This window comes from Sorex araneus, chromosome X (assembly GCF_027595985.1).
Source record: "Sorex araneus isolate mSorAra2 chromosome X, mSorAra2.pri, whole genome shotgun sequence".
NCBI lineage: Eukaryota > Metazoa > Chordata > Mammalia > Eulipotyphla > Soricidae > Sorex > Sorex araneus.
In genome coordinates this window covers 205,831,995-205,854,214 of record NC_073313.1, presented here as the reverse complement: position 1 = coordinate 205,854,214, position 22,220 = coordinate 205,831,995, and the positions used below count along the sequence as shown (strand labels likewise).

The following is a 22,220-nucleotide window of genomic DNA, read 5'->3' as shown; positions in this document are numbered from 1 at the left end:
AGGTGTAAACTCAGTATTGTGACATAAAAAAAACTCGCATTCTGAGAAAAATTCTTCTTTCGGTCTACCATATAACTTTTATGCACTAATGTTTCTATAGGAGGGCACACTCTAAAAACTTTTCTTCCAAATAAGAATTGCGCATTTGCAGGCTGGAGAATATAGAGTAAGGGCGAACACTTGCATGCGCTGACCCTGTTTAGACCTCTGGCACAGTATGTGGTCTCCAGAGCACCATCTGAAGTGATCCCTGAGCACAGGGCCTGGAGTAAGCCCCTGAGTAGTGCTGGGTGTGGCCCCACACAACAAGCAAACCAAAAATAACGCATATTTGCACTGTGCAGGTGCTATAGGCCTTGGGGAGACAGATCCCTGCCTGCAGGAAACTCCCATTCTCATGGGGGAGAGAAATGTAGTACACACCCTTTTTTTTTAGTGCTAGTGGAATGTGGGGGGCTGCACCCAGCCATGTTCAGGGATTACGCATGACTGTGCTCAGGGATCACTCCTGACAAGCTCAGGGGAACATAATGGGGACCTGGAGATTGAACTTGAGTCAGCAGCATGCAAGGCATGTACCTTGCCCCCTATACTATCTTTCCAGCCCTCCCAAGATATTTTTGAGAAGAGTGCCCATACTTTGGCACAGGGTGAGACGTAGGAGAAAGAAATATTCTGTGAGCAGTGTATTGGCTTGGCCTTGAAGGATGACTGGGTTGATGGGGTGAAGGGACATTGTAGTCAGCAGTTATGGAAGACACATGATGAATGTTAGCAGAAACATGAGACATGAAGACAGGGAATAGCAGATGAAAAATTTCAGGACACTGAGGCCAGATGTTATCCTTCCATGTGAAGGTATTCTGACTTTATCTCAGCAGTAAAGAGAAATGAAGGTTTATCATTGATTTTTTTTTTGTGTGTGTGGTCCTGTGTGACCACAACTACAAAGCTATTCCTAGATTTGCACTCAGGAATTACTCCCGGTGGTGCTCGGGGAACCATATGGGATGCTGGGAATTGAACCCAGGTCAGCTGCATGCAAGGCAAACACCCTATCCGCTGTACTATAGCTCCAGTCCCTGAAGGTTTATCATTAAGGAAGTATCATAATCCAATCTGAATGTTCTTTCAGTTTTTCCTTGGGGTCCCACTTCCAGCAGTTCTCAAGGACTACTCCTGGTGGTGCTCAGGAACCACGCAGTGCTCCCATATGCAGTCCCTTTGAACCATCTCTTTAGCCTCAGATCTGAATTTTATGAAAAGATAACTCTGGTTGTAAGGAAAAATATTAATTGAAAACAATGACTCTATCTAGTTCAAGAATGGTGGAGGCTCATATGTGGACTATGACCAGAACTGGAGGCATACCAAAAAATGGCATTTAACAACCCACTAGCCATAGAAATTAAATGGTTTTCCTTAGGTCTTAACTAGATGGTGATACCATTACTAGAAATAGAATATATAGGCAGAGGAAGTGAAGAGGTGGAGAAGTATACTTATTTCTACATCAGCTCTGTAATATTTTAGGGCCCTGTGATTTATCTCAGAATGCCTGAAAAAGACTTGGCCTTGAGGCCAGGGGCTCAGTTCCAGTGGATAATAATAACAAAACCCATTTAGCTTTAACTATCACTGATAGGCAACTTTGGGAAAAAAGAAAAGAAGCAAGGAAAAGGGTTTATGAAAGGATCTTGGGGAGCACTACTATTTAGAAACCTAATAAAAGAAGAGCTAGTGAAAGTGTGGGAAAATCAGAGACAGGAGGCAAGGCAGAAGAGACTGAGTCATAAGAAGTACAAGAGTATAAAGGGAAGACTGCCCCCTCACTTCCCCAGCCCTTCACAAACTTACTGAGCACAGGAAAGGGCTTATCTAATGGCTCTTTCCCAATTCATCTACAATGTCTTAGCTATGTTAGAAGAGATTGATTTCTTGTTGTTTTGTTTTGAATTTTTCAAAATGTCCAGGAGGCTTTGGGAGACCAATGAGGCCAGTGGTTGGTTCAATTACAGGCCTGAGGATTTGTTTATGTTTGAGTCCCTGAGGGACCCAGTGATGCCTGGGATCTGGCCTCATGCGAGGCAGCCACCTTAAGCCCTTACTAGTCCTCCTCCACCAGACAGAACAAATCTTAATGGACTCTAAGTTAAAGTTAAATAATTTAACTTTGACCCAGGCAAGGCACTCTTGAAAACAGACAAGACTGTTGGGAGTGGGGGGTGGGACTACTGGAATTACGTACACAAGAAACCATTATTAATAGTATTGTAAACCACAGAATCTCGATCAATAAATAAAATATTTACAAACCTTAAACATGGGACTGAAGAGACAGGACAGCAGATAAGGAGCTTGCCTTGCATGTACCCACCCCCAAATTCAATCCTTGCCATCCCATATGGTCCCCAGAGCACTGCAAGGAGTGATTCCTGAGTGCAAAGTCAGAAGTAACCCCTGAGCATCACTGTGTATGACCCCTCCCAAAACCCCACAAAAACGTTAAACATATAACAAACTTGATCTAATTTAAAAAAGGAAGAAAGGAAGAAAGAAAGAAAGAAAGAAAGAAAGAAAGAAAGAAAGAAAGAAAGAAAGAAAGAAAGAAAGAAAGAAAGAAAGAAAGAAAGAAAGGAAGAAAGAAAGAAAGGAAGGAAGGAAGGAAGGAAGAAAAAGATAAGAGAAAGAGAAAGAGAGAGAGAGAGAGAGAAGACAGTTCCTGTTTGGGGGCTGGAGAGACAATAAAGCAAGTAAGGCCACTGTCTTGCCCATGGCCAGCCAGGTTATTCCCTGTCCTTTATATGGTCTCTCCAGCCTTCCAGAAATGATTCCTGAGCACAGAGCCAGGAATAAACCCTGAGCACAGCTGGGTGTGGTCCAGAAATAAAATTAAACAAAAAGATAGTTCTAGCTCAACAGGAACAGGAGTCTGTTAGTTAGGAGAGATGAAGAGAGGCAGTTGTAAGCTATAAATAGGGTACAGTGTGACTAAAAGAGTCACAAGAACCATTGTGTCCTTCCTAAAAAGTTAAAAGGGTCAGCAATGTGGCTAAGAGTGGGAGAGCATATGCCTTGCATGTGTGAAGCCTGGCTTTGATCCTGCCACCACAAAGCTTCTCAGCATTGCTGAGAGTGGCCCTGATGAACCCTAAATATGTTGAATGAGGTCCCCAAACAATCAGCAGTTTAAAAATGCCTTTAAAAAAATAAATACTCCAGGCAGAAAAGATTCACATAAGATGCTGATAATAAACCCTGGAAGTTAAAAATCTTAGACTGGAGGATGAATTAATATCATTTGGATGAGTAAAACAGAGGAAGAAAGATGAACTTTTTTGACTTTATTTTCTGTTTATCCCCATGCAAAGGAGGTGATGCAGGATAACCCATCTACTCTCCTAAAACTAATTAGCAATAGTTCATAAGTGCGCTCTTCCTGGAGCTGGAGCAATAGTACCACAGGTAGGGTATTGCTTATCTTGTGTGTGGCCAACCCAGGTTAGATCCCTGGTACCCTCTATGGTCTTCAAGTTAGCCAGGAGTGATTCCAGAACACAGAGCCAGGTGTGAGTCATGAATAATGTCAGACATACCCCCAAACCCCCACCTCCTTGCTGGGGAGGAAAAAATCCCAAGGAACAGAAAAAGGAAAGATTAATAATGTCTCTTAAAATCTGCAAATAAATCACATATATGTATAACTGTACTCATGTCTATTATTAGACACATTATAATGTGTGTGTTGTCTCCTTCTCTACATGTTTTTGGGTTACACCTGGTGGTTCTCAGGGCTTACTCCTGACTCTGCTCCCAGAAAAACTGCTGGTGGGCTTGGGGAACCATATGGGGTGGCAGGAATTGAACCCTGGTCTGCCATGTGAAAAGCAAGCACCCTATCCACTGTGCTATCACTCTGGCCTGTATATGACATGTTTTCTTGTTAAAAGAAGAAACAGAAAACCATCTTTACAAGTAAATAGTCTGGACTACAGTTCAGATTTAAGAGATGTCAGTCCATACTCTTTTTTCAACTCTCTGTTAACTTCTACTCTTCCATGCAAGCTGTCCTGAAACTGCTGATCTCATCTCAGATCTTCCTATGGCTTCTTCCTCCAGTAACACAGAAATTCTGAGACCTATTTGCTTATTGCCTACCAAACTCCATCTCTTAAAAACTTCTCTCTCAATACACACATGATATTTGTCCTATCTCCTTTGAATTTTACATACTTATTTTCTATGGAGAATCATGCCAAACAGTCAAAAGAAATGAACATTAAAAAAAAAACCCAGTCATTGCTTAAATACCTGTATGTCTTTTACTATTTGTGTGATTTTTGTCATATTACTTAACTTCTCTGCCTCACTTTTGTTATCTACAAACAGGGAATCATGCCTAGCTCTTTGGGTTTTTGAAAGTTGCTGGGATATGTAAGACACTTATCAGAGTATCACATACTTAAAAGGCATTTAATAAGCAGCAAATATTAACTACAAAAAATATTACCTCCTCAGAGGATTATTGTTCCTACATGTATGACACCTAAGTAAGCTTCTCAAAATATTTGCTCACCTCTTTCCCTATCATGGAACACCTTCCTCGTTCTTTACAACAAAGATTCAAGAACTACTTCAGTACTAACAATGACTTCTCTAAGCTGCAAAAGTGTTTGTATATTTACTAAAATCGCACCTCTTAGCAAGAATAGCACTTACTGAGGGCTATCTACACATAAATTCTCTACCTCACTTCAAATCACTGGGAGAATACAATTATATTATTTATGTAAGTCCCCAAGGATGTGTTGCATCATGCCAAGAGATAAAACACACTCAAGTTGCATTCTCTGTGGCAGCTAGGTGGGTATGGAGGCACATCTCAGACAATGCAGGGTCCTTGCTCTGTGGCCGGAATAGATAAATTTGCTACAATATATATGCACCTGAAGTGGAGCAAGAAACTTGCAACAGTGTCCCTTAAAAGTCAAGAAGTTGGGGGTTGGAGCAATAGCACAGCTGGAGGGGCATTTGCCTTGCACACGGCTGACCAAGGTTCGATTCCCAGCATCCCATATGGTCCCCTGAGCACCGCCAGGGGTGATTCCTGAGTGCAGAGCCAGGAGTAACCCCTGTGTATCGCAGGGTGTAACCCAAAAAGAAAAAAAAAAAACAAAGTCAAGAAGGTGGGCTGGAGCGATAGCACAGGGGGTAGGGAGTTTGCCTTGCACATGGCAGACCTGAGTTTGATTCCCAGCATGCCATATGGTCTCTAGCACTGCCAGGAACTGAGTGCATGAGCCAGGAGTAACCCCTGTGCATCGCTGGGTGTGATCCAAAAAAGAAAAAAAAGTCAAGAAGTAATGCATTGACCTTGCACATGGTTGACATGAGTTCCATCCCTGGCACCACCTAGGGGTTGCCTTTTTTTAAATTTTTTACTTTTATAACATCAAGATTCATTTTTTTCACTGACTTACGGTTGGTTTGCAGTATTATACAATTGGGGGTTTAGCTTTTCACCTATGTTTATAATTGTCATTACTCCCACCACTCAAGTTCCAGTGCTATCCTCCCACCAAAAAGATTGCTTTGCCCAGCCCCTCCCTCTGCTAGTCACTCTAGTTTCACGGAGTATATGAGTTAGTACTGTGTCTCCTGCCAGTGTGTTTTATTAATTTACACTCCATACAGGAGTGAAACCATCTGATAATTATTCTTCACTTCTTTCACTTAGCATAACACTGTCGTCCTGTTGTTTATCGATTTGCTCGAGCAGCACCAGTAACGTCTCCATTGTGGACTTGTTACTTTTTTTTTTTTTTTTTGAATATCGAATGCAATACGGGTAGCTTGCCAGGCTCTGCCATGCTGCCATGCGGGCGGGATACTCTCCGTAGCTTGCCGGGCTCTCCGAGAAGGATGGAGGAATCGAACCCGGGTCAGCCTCGTGCAAGGCAAACGTCCTACCCGCTGTGCTATCTCTCCAGTCCTTCACTTAGCATAGCCACCTTAATTTCCATGAATTTTATGTCAATAGCCATAGTTTCATTTTCTAGTAGTTGTATTCCATTGAGTAGATAAAACACACCTTCTTTAGTCACCTGTCCATCGGCATTTAGGGTATATTAGATATTTAAACGGGTTCCGCAGATATTTAGATTGATTCCATCTTTTTACAAATGTGAATAAAGCTTCCATCCACCTATGGTTTTCCCCAGACAGCCAGGAGTGATCCCCGAGCACAGAGCCCGGAGTAAGCCTTGAGCACCGCCGGGTGTGACCCAAAGACCACCACCAACAACAACCACCACATCGACGACGACAACAACCAAGTGCAAACACGGAGGGTGAACGAATGTCTATTTCGCGGTGTCTGAACAATCCCCGAGCGTGCCGGGGTGTGTCCGCACGACTGGAGGCACCCTCGAGTGCGCTGAGAGGTGTGAGAGCGGAAGCGCATCCCTCCGAACTCCGGCGCGGGAGAGTGAGCGGCGCGGCGAACCCCCCAGGGCGGTCGTCCAGGTGCTTACCTCGAAGGACGCGCAGGTGGACGCCGCTGGGCGCCGCCATGTTGGCGCAGGTCACGTGGTCGCCGCCCCGCCCGCGCCGTCCCGGAGCCGCAGCCGAGCGGAAGCCCCCGAGGCTGCCGAGGCGGCCCGCGGCGAGCGCGCGTGCGCGCGGGGGCGCTGACTGCGGGAGCCGCGGCGGCCGAGCGGCTCCGGCACCGGGGGCTGGCGGGGCACTGGCCTCCCTCCCTCCCTGCCTCGGCCGGCCAAGCCAGCTGGGGCTTGCGAGACACCGGCTCCGAGCCGCGGTGCGTGCGCCAGCCCTCCTGCGCCCCCGCGCCCCGTTGGGATGGAAGAAGTCGGCCAGGTAAGTGTGGCATCCACTCTTTGCAGCATCAACCAACATTTTGGTGCATGGACACGTCCAGTTGGGAGGAAAATAAATAAATAAATAAATAAATAAATAAACAAATAAATAAATAAATAAATAAATAAATAAAGCACGATCTAGCGTTTACACATAGCACTTTGCATCGCCTGCCACTGCGTGATTCTCCCCGATTCAGCGGGAAGGAAGGTAGATCGAGCTCCCAGTCACTAGCTGCCCCCTTCGCTGTCCCAGAGTCTATATTACTCAGCAGAGATGCCAGACAAGGCTGCGTCTGTGTGCAGCCGCAAGATCGGTTCCAGGTACTCCAGTGAGGGTGTTTGGGACGGGAGGAGGTGCGGGGGAGACTTCTCTTTCCCCAAGGACAACTCCTGCCGGGCGCTACTGAGCAGAGTCTGAATCCTAAATAAGACGTTTAAGAATGAGAGGATGACGTCTGCCCTTTGCGCTGCAAAAAGATGAAGTGGACTGAAGGGCCAAGTAGGAGCCAAGGGAGTCGATGTATCCCTGCAGTGACTTCTTTATCAGATCTGCTGTTCCTTTTATCTGCGTTCCGGGACAGATTTTCATCCTGCCATGGACCAGCCATTATTCATCATTGGTGCCCTGGTTTCTGACCTAAAAAAGCAAAAACCCAACGAGATGCGTAAAGGAATGTTTGGTGAAGGAACTGAACCAGTCCACTGGTTCTCCACGGAACCGGTCGAACCAAGGATGTAACACTTTCCCAGACTTTAAATGCAGTGAAGTCTATGTGTGAATGTGTGTGGTTAAATTTTTAAAAATTAATTCAAGTGCATAATGACAAACCCAGACAATTTAGAAATATGTGTAGGGAAAAGAGCCCAGTTCTCTTCCTCATTCTACTCACTGTAGCCTCACTCCGAAGCCTTCCTGTGCCTTTTTCCTTGCCTTTGATGTGCAAACAGGTGTAAAGATTTTAAATGGATTACATACTTACTCTTAGAAAAACTTGCTTTTTGCATTGATGTTTCTGATGAACGCATCAGTTTATTGTGTTTCATGACTACTGAGTCTTGATATTTTTGCTTTTAACGAGAAGGGATGTGGGCAATGTACTGAAGGATACATGCTGTGTGCTTCTTGGAAACCTAATTTTGGATGCTTGTGGTCACCTTCAATAATATAGAAATGATGCTTTCCCTGAGGTAGATAAGATACACAAGGGCCAGAATAAAAAGAACTCCCAACAATTACTTCCACCCCACCTTTTCAAGCTGACACCAGTTCTCCCCCCACACACACACCCCCCACCACCGCCACATCCCCAGACGTGCTCCTGGCTTCCTCCTAGCTCTGTGGTTACAGCCTGGGGGAATCATATGTGGTGTCACATGCAAAGCAAGCACTCAGCCCACTCTACTATCACTTTTTACACCCCCACCCTTTTTCACCCCACCACCGCAACTAGCTTCAATTTTAGAGTTTTTGAGTGTGGTGATTCTTCCCTCTTTATAACTGGGACAAAAATCTAAGTGCAGCAAAAGAACCTGGGAATTTAAAACCTCAGGAAGAATGCAGAGAAAGGAACCTAGATATCCCTAGCAAAATGTCAGAGGACATTAGCCTGATTTCAGAAGAACCTGATACAGAGCGCATGTTCATATGATTTAGCTCAGCCAACCCTTGGGAAACGAATGCACAGTTTAATTTCCTAACAACTTGAAGAAACAGAAAAAGGAGAACTCTGGTACCCCTTCCATAATGGAATCCTTAGAAGAAATCCCCCGTAAGTTCAGCATAAAAGGTGGATAGCTAGGATGAGCTAGAACTTGCAAAAACTTACACAGGAGAGAGCTCACCTGATGCTTGATTTTCCTTCTTTCATATCACATTCTTCTGACATTAAAGGGGTATATCTTCCAAGGTATATCTTCCAAAATGATCAATGAATGAGATATACCTATACTGACCTCCAAGATAAAAGGGCCAGACCACTGCCATATTCCTTGCTCTTGGGCTGGAGTGATAGTACAGTGGGTAAGGTGTTTACCTTGCATATGGCAGACTCAGGTTCAATCCCTGGCATCCTGTATGGTCCCCCAAGCACGGCCAGGAGTAATTCTTAAGTGAAGGGTCCAGAGTAAAGGAGTAACCCCTGAGCATCATTGGGTATGACCCAAAAAGAAAAAAGAAAAAATTCCTGGCTCTTTTAACCTTCTGGGATTCTGGGCATTGAGGGCGTCTGAGCACTTTCATTTAAATAAGTAACTGCTGTGAGTCACCTCTCTACTCTATTTCTGCCTATTATCCTACCTGTGAAATGCAGGATAATTATATTGTGGCACCTCACTGATTTGAGTTCCTGTCTCTCAGATTTTGTACTTGGCATTCTTTCCTCCCCCACCTTGGTTGTTTTAGGCCATACCTGGCAGTGTAGCAGCAGGGAGAAGTGGACTTACTCCTGGCTCTGTGCTCCAAGATTACTCCTGATGAGACAAGCGCCTTACCCTCAGTTTTAGCTCTCCAACACATATTTAAATTTTGTAAAATCAAATAAGATTCTTTTCAGGAACTCGGAATATTGGCTAAATTTTTACATATAAGAGGGGGCTCTGTCTAGCTGACTGATGCCTCTGAAGTTAGGCGAGGCCTCTAAGGATTACACAGACTAGCGGAATGTTTCTAGGGCACTCTTTCAGCATACTTGCTGGCATAATGCCATGCTTCCTCTGCCAGTCATTTGACACAAGAATAGAAATATTACTGAGCATTCTGAGCGAGGCCCAAGAGAAAAATGTGTAAGTATTCTGTTTTTAAGTAAAAATTTCCTTTCCATTTGTCTAATAGAATCCTCTCCTCATATAATTCCTATGCAATTGAAACATTAAGACCCTCCTTTTTGGGGGGCTGGAATGATAGCATAGTGGGTAGGGCATTTGCCTTGCACGCGGCCGACCCAGGTTCAAATCCCACCATCCCATATGGTCCCCTGAGCACCGCCAGGAGTGGTTCCTGAGTACAGAGCCAGGAATAACCCCTGTGCATCGCCAGGTGTGACCCAAAAACAAAAAACAACAACAACAACAACAAAAGACCCTCCTTTTTTAAAAAAAAGTTTGATTTTACATATTCTATTACATTTGTACTTCTAAGAAACATATGCCATCAGATAGTGCACTATTCTGTAAAAATATCCCTTAGTTTTAGGAATCATACTTGTCACATACTACATCGTTTCCTGTCTCCAAGGCTCTTAACTAAGAATTTTCAAAAAGTTAGTTTCTGATCTATAGGATCATATACCTTGAGATTTTGAATATTCAGATTATTGTGAAATAATTTCAAGGACATGAACTTACTTCCCAGATTTTTTTTCTTCTGGAATGGTCTAATCTTTGCTTTTGAAAATAACCCATAGCAAGAATATTCCGTTTCCTTAAGCTTTGTGATCTACTGTGTCTTTTGAAAACAAAGTAAGAAAAAGGTTTTTTTTGTTTGTTTTTTGTTTTTTTTGGTTTCTGGGTCACTTCCGGCGATGCACAGGGGTTACTCCTGGTTCTGCACTAAGGAATTAACCCTGGCGATGCTCAGGGGACCATATGGGATGCTGGGATTTGAACCCGGGTCGGCCTCGTGCAAGGCAAACACCCTACCCGCTGTGCTATTGCTCCAGCCCCGGAAAAGGTTTGTTTTATTTTCCCCTGTACACTAAGAATGAATTTAAGAACATGTTCTGGGGCTGGAGTGATAGCACATCGGGGAGGGCGTTTGCCTTGCACGCGGCCGACCTGGGTTCGGATCCCAGCATCCCATATGGTCCCCAGAGCACCGCCAGGGGTAATTCCTGAGTGCATGAGCCAGGAATGACCCCTGTGCATTGCCGGGTGTGACCCAAAAAGCAAAAAAAAAAAAAAAAGAACATGTTCTGTTGTCACAATTACAACAAAAAGCAGCATCAATAATATTTATGCATCATGTTCTTTATAACAGCTATTTTCATGAGCTAGCAACTCTTCTAATTATAGAGTTTTGGTGTGTGTGTTTTATAAATCAGTACAGTCCAAATGTTGTTACAGGTACACTAACAAATCACACTCCTTTCTAACAAGGTCATCCTACCTGAGTTCCCCTGCCTTGAAACTCTAAAAACTTCAGAAATCTACAGCCATTGATTGGCTTAACCCCATTAGGCTCAACAAACAGCATGCCACATCCTCCTGAGCTGTATATCAGGGTAAACTGAGTAGAAGAGAACCAGGTGGGGCTCATTAAGGCAAGACCAAATCATTGTCCCATGGTTATGGTTGGTCTGGCTAGCATTTATTACAAGCAGATTCAGCCCCTTGCAACTGAACCTATATCATGGGAGATGGTAGGCAGTGAGGATGCTCAACATAATGGCCTGCCCACTATTCTGCAGTGGTCCACCTGGAGTGGTAGCAGGGGTCAGCTTTAGGAAAAGGATGATGTGGACCCAGACCCCACTCACTGGTGGGTCAGAATGCCTGGCAACACTGCTCAGAGTTACTTTTGGAACTGTGTAGGTTTGAGGGACATGGTGTCCCCATCCCCATAGCTGGGTTAAGGCAGAAACGTGCACGTGCTCCAGGGTACCCTAAATTAAAATGTACATCATTGGGGGCTGGAGAGATAGCACAGCGGGTAGGGCATTTGCCTTGCACGCAGCCGACCCGGGTTCAAATCCCAGCATCCCATATGGTCCCCTGAGCACGGCCAGGTGTAATTCCTGAGTGCAGAGCCAGGAGTAACCCCTGTGCATCGCCAGGTGTGACCCAAAAAGCAAAAAAATAAAAAATAAAAAATAAAAAAAAATAAAATGTACATCACTGTGGCTGTGATCTAGCCTCAAATTAGTAATCCCTGAAAAAAGTAGCACTTGTTTGTATGCATCTCGAAAATGAGAATTCCATTCAGAAAAAGGAAGGCAAAACATTTCCAGTAAAATTTAGCAATCAGCTAGCCAATCAGTCAAGACTTATGTGCCTACTCTAAAGGCCAAGGAGACGTCTTTTTGTCCTTATGAAAGTAATTGGAAAACGGAGACTCACATGCTCACAGAATTGTCTGAAAAGAAAGATCACATTTTACCTTTGAAGGCATTAAGCCCCATTGGAAAAATGGCAGGCATGAAGGCTGGCTCACAGATTCTGACTATTCCTCGATTCCAAGAACTGAGGAAAATGCGGAATATAAGTTCCCAGGAAATTGCACCCGTTTACCTTCTTTCAGTGCCTAGAAAGATTTGAAGGTAAGAGAAAGGAGAAATCAAGCTTCATATAGTGCAGAGTTGGGTAAGTCAGGCTTGCAGACTGTGTATAATGCCTGCAAATCCATGGGCCCTGACCTTGGTGTATGAGTTGACAAGTAGATGCTCCTCATTGGCTGTCTGAACTCATCTACCTGGGCAGTGTAGCCACTAAGGTAAAAATTTGGCAGAAAAAAGCTTCCTATCCTTACCTGAATATCTCTGATACATACTTTAAAAGGAAAAAGAAAGGGAAGAAAAAATGTTCTTAATCTCCTGGCTAGATTTTAATTTGGAATTAAAAAAAACCACAACTTTCTTTTTATACATGCATACAATATGTACTTGCTCGTTAAAAACATTTTTAGAACACACAGAAATGCATAATATGAAATACAGAAGTCTCCCAGGAAAGCTTTCTTTACAGGTAATCACTGAAGTTAAATTTTCATTCAGATTTTTTTCTAAGCAAATGCCTTTTGCTGGACATTCGAAAGGAAGGTAGCTAATTTTCCCATGCCAGTCACATGTCTATGTGTAAAAAAGAGAAAAGATGATGAGGCATACCACATGCAAAAGGCAGAAATGCATGACATTGTTGTCCTTTTCACTATCTTTTCCTTTTGCCTTCACTCTGCATGCTTTTCTTCTTCCCATTTTCTCCCTCTTTAAGATCACTTTACTGTTTGTTCTTTTATTTCCCTCCTGGAAGTAATGGCATTCCTGTTTACCTTCTCCTGTTTTTTGTTTTTTTTTTTATCTCTGCTATTCTTTTGCTCAATTTATGGTACTGGGCTCGCAGCGTTATTTTAGTGCAGCCAAATAAGTATTTGTGGTCCTGTGTGATTATCTGAGTAAAATTCACATTAAGATCATTTGGGGGGCCGGAGCAATAGTATAGCAGGTAGGGCATTGGCCTTACAGCAGACCCAAGTTCAATCCCTGGCACCCCTTATGGTCCCCTGCACACTGCCAGGAGTAATTTGTGAGTACAGCCACAAGTAAGCTCTAAGCACTGCAGAGGCTGATCCAAGCACCAAAAAACAAAACAAAACAAAAAAAAGGAAAGAAAAATATCAATTGGCAATTGGTTTATTAATATTATAAGTGGAAATAGTTGCAGTTTCAATTATTTTTTACTTACAGTCACAAAATGCTCTCCTTGGTCAGCTCAGAGTTATGTAGAATTCACTAGATTCTCCAAAGTGGAGATTATGAAATACTAAGGGGTTTAATAATAGAAAAAGGAAAGTAGCTGTATGTCCCCTTCTCTGCTCCCACTTGCCGCCTCCACTCCCCAAACTGGCTGACAAACTAAGCACTAATGCATGTCTTATCTTCTGCTCACCTCCCCCCACCACCACATATTCTATATTCAAGACCCAAACTCTTGAGACAAACAAGAAGGCAGATGCTGCATCGACCTCTCTTCCCATTAAGCTGAGCTTCCTCTGTGCTTCCTGCTCCACTCTAAGCCAGAGAATAACCTGCCTGGAGAGCATTCTCATCTGAAGCACATGCAAACCTCACTGCATTTTCCTTTGCTGGATAAAGGATAAAGGAAGAAAAGAGGCAGCTGCTCCAGGAGCTGAGAGCAAACAAGCCTCACTGTGATGGCCCTGCAGCCTTCACAAAGGGGATTCAGAGAACTCGGCAAACAAACTGCACAGCTCAAGACTTCCACACGGATTCACCTGCCAAAACTGTAAACGAAAAATCCAAAGAACTGGCCAGGTGAAACGAATCTAAACCAAAGCATATTTCCAACTGAGTGTTTTTCTTTTCTTCTTTTTTCATTAGTTGAGAGAGAGAGAGAGAGAGAAACATAGAAAAAGAAAAAGAGAGAGCAGTTGAAGAACTAGACAGGGCTGAAAGGTCACCTAGTCCAACTAATTCTACCCTTACTGATTTTATTTTATTTATTTATTTATTTATTTATTTATTTTACCCTTACTGATTTAAAAAAAAAAGAATGAAGTTAGTAAGAACATAGGCAAGAAGGATTGTTTATTTTCCACCCTCTTCACATAACACTGAAGGTCTTGAAAAATATTTTATGAAATGTTTATGAGGTACTTTTGTGGCATCTTTTATAGATTTCCATAAGGAATGGCACTACACATGTACTGTATTCCTGTTCCTCCATAGGGTTACTGGAAGGCCTCCTAAGTTATGCATTGCAGCTATGTCGAATCCAGTACCATGGCAGACACTGACCCTAAAGGCTACCACAGCAATCTGTGACTAATGGGCCCTGATCCCCTGACCTGGGCCTCAGGGATAAATTTGGTTATAGACACTAGTTTTTTAAAAAATTATGCCAACATGCAGAGGTTTGGTTTTACATTTAATGTGTGTTGGTTCATAGAACCTGCTGTCAAAGATGAAGATAATTTGGCAACTTTCTCCAGATTAGTCCATTTGCCAGAAAAAAAATATATGATAAACAAGGATTCCTTTGAAAATCAGTCCTCTATATGTTTTTGGACTCCCCAGCGTGGTGCTCAGAGGTTGCTCCCAGTGCTGTGAAACCAAGCAGTGCCAGGAATTAAACCTTGGGCCTGGGGCCGGAGCAATAGCACAGCGGGTAGGGCGTTCGCCTTGCACGCGGCCGACCCGGGTTCGATCCTTGGCATCCCATATGGTCCCCCAAGCACCGCCAGGAGTAATTCCTGAGTGCAAAGCCAGGAGTAACCCATGAGCATCGCTGGGTGTGACCCAAAAAGCAAAAAAACAAAAAACCTTGGGCCTCACACTTGCAAGGTCAGTGCTCTGCCACTGAACTGCATCTTTGGCCCTGTCTTTCTTCCCTTTCCCCTCCCCTTCCTCTTCCTCTTCCTCTTCCTCTCCTTGTCTTTTCTCTCCTTTTCTTTCCTTTTTTCCCTCCCTTTCTTTTACTTTCCTTCTCTTTTCATTTTAATTTTTTTGTTTAGGGGTCAGACCTGCTGTGCTCAGGACTTATTACCCTCAGGGACCGCCCCTGATGGTGCTTGGGGAACCATATGCAGTGCCTGGATTGAATTCAGGTTGGTAGTATGCAAGACTAAATGCCTTAACCTCTGTACTACCTCTCCAGTCCATGGTGTTTTTTGTTTTTTTTTAAAGAAAGCTCTTCAATATATTTTTAAAAACTATTAATTGATGTAGGGGCCACACCTGTCAGTTCTTGGGGCCTGGGGCTCACTCCCAGCTGTTCTGTGGAGTGGGTATGTGGTGCTCAGGGCCTTGCACATGCCAGGCACATGCTCTTACCTGACTCATATCTCTATTCAACATTGTTTCTTTTAGCAACAAGTTCTGCTTTGTGGAAGTCAAATGAGGCACATTCGCAGGGGTGTTTCTTTTGTTTTTGCCCCCCCACCCTCAGCCATACCTAGTGGTGCTCAGGGTTTATTACTGGCTCTGCACTCAGGAATCACTGTGGATAGGGCTTGACAATTTGTGGTGCCAGGGACCGAACCAGGCATGGCTGTGTGCAAGGCAGGTGCCTACCCTCTGTACCCTCCAACCCCTCTCACTATTTAGAGATGCCACCTAACAACTTCAATAAACTTGGTTTACACTCAGTATTTTCTTTCAGGGGGGAGGGCCAGGGGGTTGGGCCACACACAGCAGTACTCAAGGCTTACTTCTGGTTCTATATTTAGGGATAACTTCTGAGGTCACGGAGGAACATATGTGATGCTGGGGATGAACCTGGGTCAGCTGCATGCATGGCAAGCTCTTTGCCTGTGATATCATCACTCCAGCCCTATAACTCAGTACTTTACAAAATAGTAATTATATTATATAAACATCAGTTGTTGAACAATACTGCAAGGTGTCTTACATGCAGTTTTAACCAAAGTAACATGGTTTTGGGAAAACATGTAGTTATAACAATTTACAATGAAAAGTGAATCTCTCATTTCATGCTTTCCTAGCTTAGCCCAATGCAACCACTTCAACTGCTTACTTTCCACTCTGTTGTCTATTTTCCTATTCTAATTTGGACAAATTGATGTCTATTAAATATAATCGTTTCCTCCCTCAGATTTTTTTTGGGTCACACCCAGTGATGCTCAGGGGTTACTCCTGGCTTTGCACACTCAGGAATTACTCCTGGCAGTGTTGGGGAGACCATATGGGATGCCAGGGATTGAACCCGGGTTGGCTGTCTGCAAGGCAAATGCCCTACCCACTGTGGTATCACTCCGGCCCCCGATTTTTTTTTTTTTTTAAGGAATCAGGCTAGTTTTCTTTTTTCTTTTTGGATCACACCTGGCGATGTTCAGGGGTTACTCCTGACTCTCCATTCAGGAATTGCTCCTGGCGGTACTCGGGACCATGTGGGATGCCAGGGATCAAACCTGGGTCAGCTGCATGCAAGGCAAATGCCCTAGTTTCTGTACTATATCACTCTGGCCCCTAGTTTATTCCTTGAACTTCACATTATTGCATGCTCTTTGAATTCTTTATACTTAGAAAATAATCTAAAAACAGTTTCAGGGGGCTGGAGCAATAGCACAGCGGGTAGGGCATTTGCCTTGCACGCGGCCGACCTGGGTTCGATTCCCAGCATCCCATATGGTCCCCTGAGCAGCGCCAGGGGTAATTCCTGAATGCAGAGCCAGGAGTGACCCCTGTGCATCGCCGGGTGTGACCCAAAAAGAAAAAAAAAATAAACAGTTTCATCACAAATTATGAGATGAGTTGTCTACTGTCTTAGCTTTCTCTATTTGCTCTCCCATTTTATTATTGGGGTTTAGTATTCTTTTATTAATTAAATTAATCAATTGATCAATTAATTAATTTTGCTTTTGGGGTCACACCCGGTCATGCACAAGGGTTACTCCTGGCTTTGCACTCAGGAATTACTCCCGGCGGTGCTTGGGGGACCATATGGGATGCCAGGGATCGAACCCAGGCAAACGCCCTACCCGCTGTGCCATCGCTCCGGCCCCCCGGGTTTAGTATTCTTGATTCAGAATAAATTTTTGTCAGAACTTTGAAACTCCTTTAAAAAATGTCATGTGGTATGGCTGATAAGAACTCGAATGCCATTCAAACTTCGTTGCAGGGTTAGGGCGCTAGCACAGAGGGTAGGGCGCCTGCCTTGCATGTGGCTAACTTTATCCCTAGCACCACATATGGGTCCTCTGAGCATCACCAGGAGTAATCCCGAGTGCAGAGCCAGTAAGCCCTGAGATTCTCTGGGTATTTCCCAAGAATCAAAACAAAATTGTTTTTCATCTTTTTACAGCTCCAAGACTTTGTTTTATGCTAATGTTTCTAAATCCACATTTACCCTACATGTGGATCTTTTTAGGTAAGTGGTAAGGCATGTAAGAATTTAAGTGAGTTGTGCTGCCTAGACTAAAATACTAGCTCTGCGACTTACTGTGTGGATTAGGGCGAAATAACCTTTCCAGGCCTACATAAGGAAAATATCATGCACTGAGAACTCATGTTAGAATTGAGATGACCTCTGTAAGTGCTTAGCAACAAGTGTGTGATCAGTAAATGTTCATAATGACTATCTCATTTGAAGACCCATTCCTTTATTTTTTTTACTGCTATTTATTTATTTATTTTAATTTTTTATTAGAAAAATCACTGTGATATACAGTTACAAACTTATAAACTTTTGTGTTTGCATTTTATTCATACAGTGATCGTTTACCCATCCCTCCACCAGTGCCCATTCACCTCCATCAATGATCCCAGTATCCCTCTCACCACCCCCACCCCATCCCCCAACCACCCCACCCTGCCTCTGCAGCAGGGCATTCCCTTTTGTTCTCTCTCCTTTGGGGTGTTGTAGTTTGCAATAGAGGTATTGAGTGGCCATCATGTTTGGTCTATAGTCTACTTTCAGCTCGCATCTTCCAACCTGACTGGGTCCTCCCGACATCCTCTATTTGGTGTTCCCTTCTCTATCTGAGCTGCCTTTCCCCCTAGCATGTGAAGTCAGTTTCCAAGCTGTGGGGCAGACCTCCTAATCCTTATCTCTACAACTCTTGGGTGTTAGTCTCCCACTATGTTATTTTATATTCCACAGATGAATGAAATCTTTCTATGTCTGTCCCTCTCCTTCTGACTCATTTTACTCAACATGATACTTTCCATGTAGATACACTTATATACAAATTTCATGACTTCATCTTTTCTAACAGTTGCATAGTATTCCATTGTATAGATGTACCAAAGTTTCTTTAACCAGTCATCTGTTTTTGGGCACTCTTTTTTTTCCAGATTTTGGCTATTGTAAACAGTGCTACAATGAACATAGAAAATGCAGATGTCATTTCGACTATACCTTTTTGCCTCTCCAGGATATATTCCCAGGAGTGGTATTGCTGAAGACCCATTCCTTTAATTCCGAGGAAGTACCTTCCCTTTCTTTATGTACTATTTGCTTTTCCACTCTCAAACAAAAGTTATCAGATTTCATACATTGATCCTCTGTTTGATCTTTGCTTTTCTCATTCTTTTTGATGTTCTGGGAAATCTCTTCAACTTTACACCCCAACTTTCTGTTGCCTGAATTAGAGGAACTGTTTTACTTTTGCTTTTTGGGTCACAACTGGCGATGCACAGGGATTACTCCTCGCTCTGCACTCAGGAATTACTCCTGGGGACCATATGGGATGCTCAGGGGACCATATATGGGATGCTGGGAGTCAAACCCAGGTTGGCCTCATGCAAGACAAACACCTGACCACTGTGCTATCATTCCAGCCCCAGCGGAACTGTTTTAAACTGCTAAAAGCTAGTCACAGTTCTTTTTTATAGTATTATTTTTGTTTCATAAATGCCATATTTTTTCTTTCCCAACTTTTATTCTGAAAGCTTAAACAAAGAATTAGTGAACACCTGTACATCCCTACTACCTAGATTAAATAAGTAATAATTTTGGGTTATATTTTCTTTCTTTTATGTGTGTGTATGGTGTGAGATCCCACCTACATATATACACACATATATATACATATATATTTTCCTGAACCACTTGGATATAAATTTCAGATATTATGACAACCCCTAAATACTTCAGGATGTGACTTAGCACACCATAGCATCCAAGAGTCCATTCATATTTTCAAGTTGTCTCAAATGTCTGCAAAAAAAGCAAAATATATTAAAATGTACAATGTCCATACTGTTCTACTCAGCATTTCCATCAATCTTTGTATGATGCATCCCCATATGTTCAAAATAGTATAGATAAAAGGGTAGTTATTGTAACCTTGCTTAGAGGAGCTGATTGGAAACAATCTAAATATTAAATCCTCCATGAGGGGCCAGAGTGATAGTCGAACAGAGGGTTGGGTGCTTGCTTTGCATGTGGCTGACCTGGGTTTGGTCTCCAGCACCTTGAATACCACCAGGACATCTCTGAGTGCAGCGCCAAAAGTAACACCTGAGCATCGCTGAGTGTGAATTCCCTTCCTCCTCCCACCCCCCCAAAAAAGCTCTGTTAATATAAGATTGGGTTAAACACATTGAAATTAAATCATGAACTATCAAACAGCTGTTTAGAAAAAAAAGGTGTTTTGAATTGAAGGAACCAAAATGATGAATTAAAGACGGATTACATTTAACTGGGAAAATTCTGCGTTCCTAATATTGTATCACTATTTTTGGCAAAACAAAAATTGCATATTAAAACAAATTCGTATTTGACAGTTGAAGAATAAAACTGAAATGTCAATGTAGTTGCTTCTGGAAAAAGGAATTAAATGATAAGGTGGAAGGATAATCAACTTTTATCAGATACTTGTTTTGAAGTTTGTAATAGGTTTATGATATGTAATAAAAATATGGTCTTAAAGTGGGTGAATATTTAATCTCATGTAGACTTGCCTATAAAAGGAACACATGGCAATGTCTGGAGACATGATTTATGTTATAACTGGAGGTAAAAGTAGAAGTCAGGGATGCTGTTAACTAGCCCACAAATCATAGGTGAGCCTCACACAAACAAGAATGATCTAGCCCAAAATGTTTGCTATGGAATTATTAATTTGGATGCTAAGATTTGAGAACAAAGCAGTATTAAAGTAATAAACAAAATGAAAGCCCAGTGATTATGCGTAAGAATTTTTATTCTTTGTGTGTGTGTGTGTGTTTTGGGGTCATACCCAGTGGTGCTCAGGATTAACTCCAGGCTCTGCCTTAAGGATTACTCCTGGCAGTCTTGGGCGACCATATGGAGTGCCAGGGATCAAATCTGGGATGGCCATGTGCAAAGCAAACACCCTGGCCACTGTATTATCACTCCAGCTCCTGCTTAAACATTTTAAATCATTGCGCCTGTAAGTCATTTATATTTCTGGTTGTGAAGGGAGATAGCTGGATAATTCCAGTACATGCCTATTTGCATTAAGTTTATTGCAAAATGGTACATTGTTTCTGTAATCTTAGTTCATGCTAATAATCTAAATACTATTGATACCATGTAGTTACAAAAATCGGTGAAATAAATCCTGTGATTTCGAAGGCTTTTGTTACAGGTATACTTGCTTATGTATGTGCAGCATATATATATATGTATATATATATATGAATATGCATTGCAGCAATCACTGATGCAATGAAAGCACTATAGCACTGTTGTCCCATAGTTCATCGATTTGCTCGAGCCGGCACTAGTTACGTCTCCATTGTGAGACTTGTTGTTACTGTTTTTGGCATATGAATATGCCACAGGTAGCTTGCCAGGCTCTGCTGTGTGGGCGGGATACTCTCAGTAGCTTGTCGGGCTCTCCGAGAGGGACAGAGGAATCGAACCTGGGTTGGCCGCATGCAAGGCAAATGCTCTACCTGCTGTGCTATTGCTCCAGTCCAATGCAATGAAAGTGACTGAATAACTATTGGTATACCCATGCAATGAAATTCCATAGTCATAAAACAAGATAGTTCTAATGATCTTATTTTTTTGTTACTGAGCCACGTGGTGATGCTCCTGGTACTGCACCAAGGATCACGCCTGGTGGGCTCAGGGAACCATATGGGATGCCAGGGATCAAGCCCAGTTCAGTCACATGAAAAGTAAGCACCTTACCTGATGTACCGTGGCTCTAGCCCCTCTAATGATCTTATTTGAAAAGTAAGTTAGAGGGGCTGGAGACATAGTACAGCAAATATGGAACTTGCTTTGCACCAGCCAACCTGGGCTCATTTCCTGGCACCATTTATGGCTCCTTCAGCCTGCCAGGAGTAATCCCTGAGCAACCCCTTGTCCCCCCAAGACACACAAAGCAAGTTAGAAAAACTATGTAGGAGTTTAGCATACGGATGAGATATATACATTTGTTTTCATTTATTAACAGATCTCTGAAAACAAAGATTATCGGTAATGGCAGTTGTTTCTAGAGAATAAATTCTATTTCATTATGCAATTTTGCTTTTTTATTTTAGGGCCTCACCCAGCTTTCAGGGTTTACTTCTGCCTCTGAGATCAGAAGTCACTCCTGGCAAGCAACCCTGTAGGGTACTAGGGATTGAACCTGGGTAGGCCGCATGCAAGGCAAGCACCCTACTTGCTGTACTATCACTTTGGCGTCTGAGTTTGCATTTTGACTATGTGCATACTACCTACTGGGAAAAAAAAATACTTCAAGGCCAGAAAGCAAGTAGGCACTTGCAGTAAGGCACTTTCCTTGCATATGATCAACCCTAGTTCGATCCCTGGCAATACTGGGACTGATCTCTGAACCCAGAGCTGGGAAAAGCCCCAAGGACTGATGGATGTAGCCCAAAGCCCCAGTAAATAAGTTCTAAAAAAAATTTAAGAGTGAGTTTTAAAGGGGCCAGAGCAATTGTACAGCAGGTAGGATGTTTGCCTTGCACACAGCCAACCCAAGTTTGATCCTTGGCATCCCATGTGGTCCCGAGTGGCCCTGAAGCACAAAGTCAGGAGTAGGTCCTGAACACTGCTGGGTGTGGCTAGGAAAAACAGAAAAAAAAAAAATTAAGAAGCCACGCAGATGAGGTTACCTGACAAGGATTTGATCCCAGCACCCAGAGTGTGGCCCTGGAGCCTGTGGACACTGCTGGGCTGGTACTGATACTGCTAGCACTGTAGGGCCTATTTCCTGGGGTCCTCAAT

At 43.1% G+C, this 22,220-nt stretch overlaps 2 protein-coding genes and 1 pseudogene across 4 annotated transcripts in view; 2 read left to right on the top strand and 1 right to left on the bottom strand.

The window, feature by feature from the left end:
- The window catches only part of METAP1D (methionyl aminopeptidase type 1D, mitochondrial), an 88,750-nt gene extending 82,080 nt beyond the window's left edge, over positions 1 to 6,670 (bottom strand). For 2 of the 3 annotated variants that reach the window (XR_008627214.1, XR_008627215.1), the window contains exon 1: positions 6,534 to 6,670. Coding sequence is in view for 1 of the 3 variants with exons in the window: in XM_055120204.1 (XP_054976179.1) it covers positions 6,534 to 6,573 (40 nt within the window). In the remaining 2 variants the exon portion in view is untranslated. The remainder of the gene's footprint in view (positions 1 to 6,533) is intronic. The other variant, XM_055120204.1, reaches the window with a different exon arrangement.
- Positions 6,671 to 6,707: 37 nt separating this feature from the next.
- SLC25A12 (solute carrier family 25 member 12) overlaps positions 6,708 to 22,220 on the top strand; it is a 201,645-nt gene continuing 186,132 nt past the window's right edge. Inside the window, exon 1 of the mRNA XM_055120201.1 lies at positions 6,708 to 6,876. Within this exon, the coding sequence (XP_054976176.1) occupies positions 6,859 to 6,876 (18 nt within the window). The 5' untranslated portion in view covers positions 6,708 to 6,858. The remainder of the gene's footprint in view (positions 6,877 to 22,220) is intronic.
- On the top strand, positions 14,306 to 14,429 carry LOC129400674 (small nucleolar RNA SNORA5; annotated as a pseudogene).